Source organism: Rhinolophus sinicus, chromosome 3 (genome assembly GCF_057876585.1).
Source record: "Rhinolophus sinicus isolate RSI-liver-muscle chromosome 3, RSI-T2T, whole genome shotgun sequence".
NCBI classification, from domain to species: Eukaryota; Metazoa; Chordata; class Mammalia; order Chiroptera; family Rhinolophidae; genus Rhinolophus; species Rhinolophus sinicus.
In genome coordinates this window covers 51,996,933-52,009,020 of record NC_142503.1, presented here as the reverse complement: position 1 = coordinate 52,009,020, position 12,088 = coordinate 51,996,933, and the positions used below count along the sequence as shown (strand labels likewise).

Below are 12,088 nucleotides of genomic sequence, written 5' to 3'. Positions count from 1 at the left end.
CCCACTGGCCCATGTGGGAATTGAACCAGCAGCCTTTGGAGTTAGGAGCATGGACCTCTAACCACCTGAGCCACCGGGCCGAACCCCGTGTTTACTTTTTTAATGTGACTACCAAAAAATGTAAAATTACTGTGACTCACATTTGTGGGTCACATTGTATTTCTACTGTGTAGTGCTGCTCTAGATAGCATTATTCTCTCCATCCCGTGCACTCTCTCAGTTCTTAGTTTGCTTCTCTATCACACACTGTACCAACCTGCTCTGTATTGGAGAGATTAGTGTATGTGCTGGCTCTGCAAACAGACTGGTAGCCCTTAATGGGGTCTTTTCCCTCATGGATCTTTTCATCTCAATAAAATCCATGGTGACTGCACACTGAGTGCCTGCGCAGCTGAATGGACAGGGAAACATTCCTCAGCTGATACGTTATTTGTATACATCATTTGATTTATTGTTAACAGGAACGCCCAGAAATCAGTTTGTCCCTATTTAAAGCAACTTTAAAAACAGGATTAGGATGTATTAGCAAATGGAAAAACAAAGTTTCATAAAACAATACTCAGCTTATTACATACAATGCACTCATCTATCTTCAACTCTATACTATTCTATCCGTTTTTTTAAGTGGTCATTGCACCTTTCATAATCCACTAGGATGTCCTAGGAACTTGCCAGATGACACTGATGGAAAGAGTCCTAGGAACTTGCCAGTTTTCTGAACTGCCGGGGTGTGGGGAGCTCCCAAGCAAATCTGGGGAAACGTCATTAACCTCAGTATTATGTATATTAAATAGAATTATACATTAAATCAAATACTAGACAGGTGATTTTCTTAAAGAAGGAGAGAAGAGAAGGAAAAAGGGAGGGAGGGAGTAATAGGGTGGGAGAGAAGAAAAATGGGATAGCGGAGAAAAACATACCAGGACTTCACAGACTTTTATTGCTAGAGGGATCAAGACTTGGGCTAGGGGCTAAAAAGAACACACAAGAGGATGGGAGGGAGAACAAATTCTTAGCCTGAAAACAAGAGATAAGAGAATAATATCACAATAATCAGGACAAATAATGGAAATGGTTATTCTACAAGCGTTTGCTAAGAAATCTCCCCTCAGCAGGAGGTTTGATAGGAAGGAGTCATTGAAAAGACTAATGGATAAGTGTAAGTCCACAACGTTCAGAGATAAGCAAGCCCAGAGGGGCTCTGAACCAAACAAGCCTCAAGTTTCTGATTTAAGGTAGATAGTGAAAGGAAACTCTGCTAGAAAGGAAGAAAGTGAAAGTAACCTCTCTGAATTATGGAGGTGGAAAAAAATGTTTTTGAAGAGATTCTAAGGACAAAGGCTACCTGTAATAAGAGTTCTATTGAGATGTTTGTATTTTATTTTGCTATTGGTTTATATCTTAATAATAGTAAAAGGTGGGCTTATCAGAACTAGGGATCTAGTGGGCTTTGCCACTTACTACCTTGGTGATCTTGTAACTTCGGAATAAAATGTTTTAGTTAATTAGGACATTTTATGCAGTTAAATCTTCAACCCCAAATGAATAGGTGTATTTACAAAAACAGAAGTAGTAAAACATCTGCACTCTCACACAATTGCTTCCGAACTTTCTATTTAAACAGTCTGGCCCTGCCTTGATAGTTGTCTATAATAATCAGTAAGGTCATTCGTACGGACTCCTCAAATGCTGTTTCTTCCTATTCAACTATTACCGCGTTTCCCCGAAAATAAGACCTAGCCAGACAATCAGCTCTAATGTGTCTTTTGGAGCAAAAATTAATATAAGACTCGGTCTTATGTTAGATAAGACCTGGTCTTACATTATAGTAAAATAACACTAGGCCTTATATTAATTTTTACTCCAAAAGACGCATTAGAGCTGATTGCCCGGCTAGGTCTTATTTTTGGGGAAAATACTATCAATAAACCTATTATATTTATGCTGTTCAAGTAGAGATATTCCTGTAGAGTTACACTCAATGAAATGCACAGGAGGTTCCTTTTTTAGATAAGCCCCATAGCAAACACTTGTAGAATAACTATCACCTATTAATTTGTCATTTGAAGACCTGGATTTTCATATATATGTATTAAGCACACCAATTAAAAGTGTTAACTAGATATATAAAAACTATCGGTACCAAGAAAACTACTCAAAATACAATGGCATTTCCACCATAGAAGGAATTAATATATTTTTTAAAAGGAAATCAATATAAAACAGATTTTTCTTAAGACAACTTTCTCTTTAATGTTTTCCTAGAGACAAACATTTCCTACTGTGTATAATAAGATATATATTGGCTACTTAATTCACTTTCATCTCTACTACCACAATCAATTTTTTAATTCTAAATTTTCCAAATAGTAAAGTGAAATTATTATATAATAAATATAATGAACCAGAATGACACAGGAGTGAACTTTATATTTATCTTCTAGTCTAGAAACAAGGAATGAGAAAGATGAGAAAGAACAGAAAGACGGGGGGGAAAAAAGATGTCCTATGAGCAGAAAAGATTTAAAGTGCCAAAGATGAGGGGACCTTGTTATCATCAATATCAATCTTTAAAATAATTACTTAACTCCTTGTCCAGAATAACTTAACCATGTAGATTCTATTAATATTTACCGTAAGGGTATGTTAGGAAGCTTAAACAAACTAATTTAAAGTTAATTTTTTTTATATATTTTTTGAAGAATACAAACAACAAGGAAGAAATGATAGGGAATTAATATGGCTTCAAAAGAAGTAAATGAGTTGGCTACATCCATACCGTTTAGATACACATTTATCCTTATATATGTTATATGTATAAATTTCCAGCTACTCCAACAATCTATGTTTACAAAACCCAAATCGTTTTTCCTAAGAAAAACAAATGGGAAATACTCATTATTCTCCTTATCCTAAATGTCACTTGTTTCATCATTGATTCATCAAGCATGTATTAAGTACCTACTATATTCGAGCTACACTGATAGGTGCTGGGCACACAAAAGATCATTATGATATTGTTTCTACCACCGCCATCCTTCCTCAGTCTTTTTCCCAGGAAATTTTTTTTCCAACCTTTCTTTAATATTGCTTTCTCTCCATTGTCTTACCCTTGATTCTCTTTCACTTACATTACCTTTCTCCCCAAACCCCACATCTGTCCTGCCTCAGGCTGCCATGCACACCCTGGCAGAGCTGCCAACCAAACTAGCTTCTGCTCTCTAGGAAAACCATACTCTCTCACATCCCCATCTTCCTTCCTGTCATTCTTCAGTCTCAGTTCTGGAAGACTCTTTTGGGAAGCCTCACCTAACTTCTTCAAGCATAAGGCTGGCATTCTAATACTACCAGTCACTCCGTAAGACCTTAACAATCTGTACCTGCACTGTAATTGTTTATTTTCATGACTACTATCCCTTAGACTGTAAGAATCTGGAAGGTAGGGATCTTATTCATTTTTATATCTTCACCATCTAATAATGAACTTGGCAAACAGCAAGCACCCAATAAATGTTTTTAAGAATGAATGTATAATATTATGCAAATCAGAGGATGTATCAGTAAGTTGAGAACCTACTGGAAACATCTATCAATACAGATTTTTTTAGGAATAAGAAAAAAATTATCAAATAAAACTTACCGCTAGCTAGCTAAATTAATAAAATAAACTTGAAGGAAGAATAAAATACCTTAATCAGAAAGGTAAGCTATTATGAAAAATGGAAAGTAACCCATCTTCAGGGAGTTTCAATGCCATTTCTAGGCCTCAAATTAACATCCCTATTTCTCTAAAACTCTGGTTTAGATTCTTTTTTTCATTCAAGCAATGGTCCCATTTACAAGGTGATCACAAAATATGGTGAATGTTTAAATAAAATATTTACTACAGTAAAAGACACACTGCCATTCATCCCCCTCAAAATACACCCCCTCACTTCGAATGCACTTATCTCATCATTTTTGCCACTTTTTGAAGCAGTTCTGGAAGTCCTATTTCACGAGTGTCTTTAGTTGCACTGTCATGGCTGCCTCCATGTCCTGAATTGATTCAAAATGTTTACATTTCAGGGTCATTTTGGCTTTGGGGAAGAGCCAGAAGTTGCACAGTGCCATATCTGGTAATTAAGGTAGATGAGGACACACCATAATGTTTTTATTTGACAGAAATCTGCTGTACCAGAAGCGATGTGTGACACGGAGCCTTTCCACTGTGATCACAAAATACGGTGAATGCTGCTGAGTGCCATCTAACAGAAAGGCAGGGATCTTCAATAGGGAATCGGCGCGTCGAACCTTAGTAACAGTGTGTGACAAATTTCAACTTGCTGGGTGCAGTCAGTCAAGTGTGAGCTACGGTTGAGAGAAGGTATGTCTTCAAGTGTGCCGTAAATCATCCTCCATCATGACAATGTTCCATGTCACACATCGTTTCTGGTATATGGCAATTTCTGTCAAATAAAAAACATTACGGTGTGTCCTCAACCACCTTATTCACCGGATCTGACACTGTGCGACTTCTGGCTCTTCCCCAAAGTCAAAATGATTCAGGATATTGAGTCAGCCACAACAGCGCAACTAAAGATACTCAGGAAAGAGGACTTCCAGAACTGCTTCAGAAAGTGGCAAGAACGATGGGTTAAGTGTGTTTGAAGTGAGGGGGATATTTTGAGGGGGATTAATGGCAATGTGTCTTTTACTGTAATAATTTTTTTTTTATTTAAACATTCACCATACTGTTTGATCACACCTCATACGTTGGATTTATTTTTAACACACATACAGAATCAAAATGACAAGACAAATGTGACATATATAGCCCCTACAATGTGCTCCAACACATTTTCCTAACTTAAGTGATTCCCCCTCCACCTTCAAATATGTTGCCACATCTACAAGCACATTACTACTACAATCCAATAGTTTTTGTTAAATCAACCCGCATTTTTTTAACTCAAATATCAACTTAAAGATTCTTTCTACAACCTAAAAAATTTATGAAATCACAGGTTTGATTTACTAATTGCACATTTTAGTACACCATAAGTAAATATTTAACTATGAAAGTAAAAAATGTTTATTTGTGAACCACTTAGAATTCTATCAGGTAAGTAAGTAAACCAGGTTCAACTTGGCTCTACCTGTTCAACCCACCTACTAACCATCCCTGCTCCAGAGTCATTCCTCTTTCACCCTCGGACTCTGCCCATGACTTATGCCCTTCTCTGGTGCTGTGAATTCAGTTGGTACTGAGTTTCCTTTAAGTACTTTTCATTTTTAACTGTAATACTTAATTTTTTTTATAACAAGCAAGGAAGGAGAAACTTCATAAGAAAGTAGTATGACTTAATCATCATGACAGCATTCTGAAACTACATTTAATTACAAAACTGGTACTTATTAAAGTTGTTAAAAAGTTCTTACTTATAAAATTATTTCAACTATCATAATGGAAATCTCAAAAAAGAAAAGCAGAATTTCCCATTATATCACCTTAATGTAAATTTTGTAGTTGATCTTTTTAAAGGGCTCTGTATATATTCTCAAGACAAACAGGAAGGGTAACAATCAAGATAATAAGACTGATTTCCTAAGATTCAAACTGAAATCTTATAAACATATTTAAATAAAGTTAATTAACCTAAGAAAAATTGGTAGTTTATCATTATTTAGAAATAAAAAGTTTAGCTTAGTACCACCTTTTACTTACAGTTAGTCTAAGTTACCTTATAATACAAAGTAAGTAAGTCTATACCTTGAGGAATAAGAATAAATGTGAGGTTTCAGTAGTCTTTAAATTGTAATCCACAGACTACAAAATCCTTTAGAGACCTCTTGTGGTCAAAGTTAAGAATACACAAAAAAAAACCCAAATATGTATGTACTTTAAAATGTAAATTCTATAATTCCAAGCCATTCTTCTACCTTTTTTTCACACAGCTTTATTTCTTCAATATTAATAAAATATCAATCAGTAACTGACAAAAACTGCTATTTTTACCTTCAGGTTTACAGCAAAAGAAAAAAGGGATTCTAAGATTAAGACACAAGAATCTACCTATCATTTTAAAATGGACAAGGTGATACCACCAAAAACAAAATTTTTTCCTTGAAAATTCAATGCTATACTGTTTATTGGTAGTAAATACAGAACAGAATTTTGGCAAGCTATGTTATTCATACCTACCTAATTAAAAGCTTTCTCTATCCCCATTACTGATTTTTTTTTCCTTTTCTTTTTTATTGTGGCTGGATTTGTACATCAGATTAATAAAGGCTAAGTTTATGGCAGCCGAAATGGAACCATTAGTACTCAGGGGAGAAATTAAGGTAGGACCACACCTCACACAGTAAAACAAAATAAAGAAAAAGTGATTTAAAAGTTGAACACTACAAATTAAATTAAAAGAAAAATAAATTGACTAAAATAAAATGTAGATGATTACTGAAGTATTCTCAGAATGGGGAGAGATCTAAGTATAAAAATAATGGAATGCTACCTTAAGCGTGGAGGACTTAATTGGTCCAGGCTACTAAAAACACATAGATACAATGAATTAAAACACAGTATCATCAAAAATGTTTTTCAAATACAGCCAAAAAAAAAAAAAGGAAATCCCCAAGGGCCAAAAACAATATGAGAAACAGCTGTATGTGGAAGATGACATCATAAAGGGCTATGCACAGAGAGCAAAATAAGAAGGTCCAACATACTTCTTTTGGTAGAGTTCCAGAAGAGAACGGAGGAGAGGCAGTATTAAAAGAGAATGGCTGATAGGAAAAGAAAAAGAATAGCTTTGCTATTGAGAACTTTCTATGCTACTCATTATTTGAAGCACTTCACCTATAATTGATTTAATAATCCTATGAGGTAAGCACTCTTATCCCTATTTTAAAGAAAAGGAAACTGAAGGGCAACACAGTTGAGTAATTTACCCGCAGTCACTATGAGGAAGAGCCAATTCTCCAACCCTAATCCTACGTCACAATTGCCACACTATTTGACCATTTGACTTTAGAATCTCCACTAATCCATTCTGTCCTTAGATATAGACTAGTTTTAGACACCCCAAGAAATATGCATTAACTTGTGACTTTGCTTAGTCTGATATGCAAATAAAATAAAAATTACATGTGGTCGGGAAAACACAGGAAAAATTAATACTCTCAATGATAACCAGAAAAGTGCAAATTAATACAAGACAAAGGCAGCCAGGTAGAAACTGTACTAGTCAGGGGGATCACTTCCTTAATTATATAAATGTCTAACCACTATGCCGTACACCTGAAATTAATATAAAATGAGTGTCAACTGTAATTGAAAATTTTTAAAAGGGGAAAAAAAGGTGAAGGGAAATAAGAAATTCAAATTTTCAGGTATAAAACAAATAAGTCATGGGGATGTAATGTACAGCACAGGGAACATAGTCAACAATATTGTGATAGCGTGGTACGGCGTCAGATGGTAGCTGGACTTAGGATGATCACTTCTTTAGGTCTATAAATGTTGAATAACTATGATGTACACCTGAAACTGATATAATATTGTATGCTGGCTATATTTTAATAAAAATCTTTAAAAAAAAGAAAGAAAGAAACAAGACAAAGACAGTCATGGAATTTGGAAAACCCACATATGACACTCAAACTATCTTTGGTATGTCAAATGGTTCTTAAACCTCATTTGATGAATAAACATTTAGGAATATCACCAGGCAATACTGTCTGCCAGCCAAATAATTCAGTTTTAGCAATATCTTTGTGGAATATTTTGATACTGTATTGAATTTTGCCTTTATTATTTTATTAAAATAATCAGAAATGAAAGTGTTAGATCAAATGATCAACTTTAGTCTCAATTACATTTAACACTTGAACATGTGTTTGAACTGTGCAGGTCCCCTCATACATAGATTTTTGTTTTTCAATAAATACAGTCAGCCTCCATAGCCACAGGTTTCACATCCACAAATTCCACCAATCCCGGATTGAAAACAGTATTTTCGATCCAAAGCTGGAAACCTGAGGATGTGGAGGGCTGACTGTACACATTATTCTATACCATATTCTATACATACACCCGTGGGTTTTGGTAACCATGGGGGATCCTGGAACCAGTGCCCCACAGATATAAAAACTTAATGAACTGTGGTTAGGTTTGGGGGGAGTCAAAAGTTATGCAGCAGATTTCTGACTACAGGGGTGAGATTGGTGCCCTTAATCCCCGCATTGTTCAAGGGTCAACTGTATATCTGAATTAAGCAAATATACAGTGAGTTATAAAGAAAAATGAAAACCAAAGACATGAAATATTAGAAATAAAGTTTTAGAAAACCATGTTTAAAAAAATTAAAACATTTAAATCTTTTAGCTCTTTGAGAGCAATACCCCTTAAAAGTCTACACTCTTTTAATTACTCAAGTTTGAACTCACTGTCAGAAAAGGATTAAGAACAAAATAAGGGAACTTGATGCAGAATTTTCCATCTATCCAATTGGCAGAGATTATTTAAATAATCACCCCGAATGTTAGCAAGGGTTCAAACAACTCTCTTATAATATAGTAGTGGAAGTATAACTTGATATTACCAATCCTAGCAAGCAATCAAAAGCTTTATAAATATTTATACCCTCTGACCCAGTAAGTCCACCTTTTAGGAATTTAACTTAAGGAAATAGAAATACACACAAATATTTCTATGCATGGATATTCATTATAGCAATATTTATAATACTGAATAAATGAATGCAAAATCAAAGGGGAATAAATTATGATCCATTCATATGACAGAACGTTATCTAGTCATTTGGTTTTCACGAGTACCCACTGAAATAGTAACAGATTAAATGATGTTCTCTAGGATTTATTTCAAATAAATAATCCAAGCAGGGAGGGAGTAAGGGGCATGGATGAAATGAGACTGGCTGAGGTGAAAAATGTTGAAGCTGGTTGACAGATTCATGGGGGTTCACTATATTATTTAGTATAATTTTGTATATGATTGAAAATTTCCATAATAAAGTAAAAAATATATGGGAAATTTTAGGTAAATAAAAAACAGGATATAAAATTGATTTTGCAATATGAATCCAAGTTCATAAACAAAAAAAGGTGAAATGCATACATGAAAATAATATACCAAAGTGTTTAATAGTAATTATCTCTGGGTAGGAGGATTTGACTTAGTTTTATCTTTTTTTTGTGACTCCCAACTTTTCCTAAATAAATATGGATTAGTGTTATAATCAGAAAAATATATTATGAACGCTACTTTGAAAGACATTCAAATCAAATGAAAAAGGAACATTCTTAACTCTAAGAACAAAGAAACATATGGAACTTCACTTAATCAATTAGTTTGATTTTCTAAGTGATTTGTCAACCTACTAAATGAAAATCCTTATGGGATCTCCTGTGTAGTCTAAAGCCCAAATTCCTCAAATACAAAGTCCTCTTCACTGGATCCCCAGCCACCTTTCCGGTCTCTTCTCCCACTACACTCCTCCCGGCGGCAGGCACGTTCATGCTTGTCACTTAATACATCACGCTTTTTGAATCCAGTTAGGTACGTTCACATCTTCCTCTCCTGTTAGGTTATAAACTCTGCCAGACACAGACCACACCATATCTTCTTCACATACTGCCTCATAAATAAGAGGTGTGACCTTAGACCTAATAAATAAAACTCATGGACATAGCCACAAATTGAAATCTGTAGCACTGATACAGCATTGTCAAAATTATATAAACTTTCTAAGAAATGAACTTTAAAGAGTATCTCCAGAAATGGAACATTAATTACCAAATAATCCCATTAAACCCCTTAAAAACAAAATCAACTTCTAAAATCCCACATGAAGGTAACAGTACGGGTCATTCCGTTTTTCCTTTTTGAAATTTCTACTACTACCGTTGAAATATTTTTATAAGTAAAAACTTTTTAACAAGCTTAACAAGTACCAAGTTTGGAATTAGACCTCAGTTTCAGAATTAGCATTATTCTCCAGTGATGTGCCACCTTACCTAACAGCTGTGGCTCTGTGGACGAGCATCTCTGTTTGCTCTGACAGGTGTGATGGAAGCAGCAGCTCCACTGGCTGCAGGCACAGTATCCGGGTTTCCAGCTCTGAACGGGAAGCAGAGTCCTGGAAACTATCAAACACAACCTCACCTGTGGCAGGCTGCACTCCCTGAAAGCAAATAGAAATATAATGTCACAAAAAATATTTTTTCCTAGTTATAACTATGACACAGCATAAATAAACATGGAAACAGCAAAGATGATACACTCACTAGGATGTACTCCATTTCTAAAGTGTTTGAAAACCTGTCTGCTTTCCAAGAAGTCAGATTCACCAATATCTAAACTACGCTAGATGGGATTTTAGAGGGACACCGTGAGTCCAAGTCCGGGATCTAGCAAACCTGATGGAGTGACTGTGACAAGTCACCAAATCCTCAGGTTCCTTCTCTCTCAGTGGGAATAAACCAGCCTACTTCCCTCATAGGGTTGTTGAAAGGGTCAAATTAGAAAACAAACATAAATGCTTTATGAACTGTAAAGCACTGCACAAATACCAATGGTCACCACTAAAAGTAGTAAGTGACATATTCCTAGTAACCTGGCCACACAGTAGTAGTAAATTACTATTTCATTACATAAAATTAAGTAAAGAGCATAATTTTACCAAAAAAAAAAAAAAATCAAATATAACAAACTGAATGAACCGCAAGTAGACAGTCTATCCAGGGAAACAACCATGATAACTAAAAGCCACCTCCTATCATCCCAAGACAATAATAGCAAAGATAAGCTGGAAAAGATCATGGTTTGAAAGAGATGCAAAGAGTTGTTAAATAATTTGCCCACGGTCACAGGGCCATAAAGTCTCAGAACCTAGGTTTACGTGGTCTGACTCCACAGGCCACAACTTTATCCACTACAGATGCTTAAGAAATGCATGGGGCTGGTTACAGACCGTATTAGCTAACGGGAAGAAAAATAACCAATCCCTACACTCATATGCTGCTAAGGGAAAATAAACTGACACAATCTCTTTTGAAAACAGTCTGGCATTTTCTAGGGAATGCCATAACGCAACAATTTCTCTCCTAAGTACATACTCTTGAAAAACTCAGATGTATACCAGAAGACATACATACCAGAAGACATGTACAAAAAGGTTTATAGCAGCATTCTCTGTACAACCAAAACTAGAAGGAACCCACATGTACATCAACAGAGGAACAAACAAACTGTAGTTTATAAAATGAAATACATTACAATTGACAATGAAAGAAATGCTACAGGTACATGTAAATAAGTAAATAAATCTCATATTCAAATAGTAGTTTGTAAACAAAAGAAGACCCCAAAAATTACACAGGTCTACATTTGTATATAGTTTAAGGTGGTACAACTGGAACTAAATGAAAGGAAATTATCACAGAACTCTGGATTACAATTATTTCTGGAGGGAAGGGGGCCTTCTGTAGGCAGTGTTGTATTTCCTGACCTGAGTGGTTGCCTCACATTACACTGAATTATGCATTGTTTTAATGCATTTTATAATTTTTTAAATTCTTCATTTTTGGTTAAAGCAACTTCATTAATTCTATCTCTAGGGCCCAGATAGCTGAACTGTAAGTACATTAGCATACATATACATTTATTTTCCAATGTACAAACCAAACATTTACAAAAGCTATTTCTAGAAGTCCAAGTAACAAATTTATCAGCCAGACAAACTCCCCTTTGCTTTTTTAAATCAGAGAAATGGTCTATATTGTAATACCTGCAACATCTATCACTCTGTATGATGTGACACTAAGAAACCTAGTCAGTCTGCGTAGAAGTGCATTGCCCAGACTGAAGGTAGGGGGCCTGATCGCAGTGGTACTACAACAGTAAAGCTTTTGATTTTAGACTATCAGTACGGAAAGATAACCCCTAAAGGAGTGTGTGAGGAACGTGTGGCACTCATCACAGTCAGGAAAAACCCAGCAAGAACAGTACTGAGGGTAAAGGAAGAAGAGATCCATTGCAGCCACACTGAGTTTGAGAAGTCGGGCAAAGTTCTGAGTGCCTTGT

At 35.3% G+C, this 12,088-nt stretch overlaps 1 protein-coding gene across 5 annotated transcripts in view; it reads right to left on the bottom strand.

The window, feature by feature from the left end:
- Window positions 1-12,088, bottom strand: part of MSH3 (mutS homolog 3) — a 195,128-nt gene that overhangs the window by 119,379 nt on the left and 63,661 nt on the right. For all 5 annotated transcript variants that reach the window (XM_088796585.1, XM_088796586.1, XM_074328782.2 and 2 more), the window contains one exon: window positions 10,021-10,187. In XM_088796585.1, coding sequence (XP_088652711.1) covers window positions 10,021-10,187 — 167 coding nt within the window. The remainder of the gene's footprint in view (window positions 1-10,020; window positions 10,188-12,088) is intronic.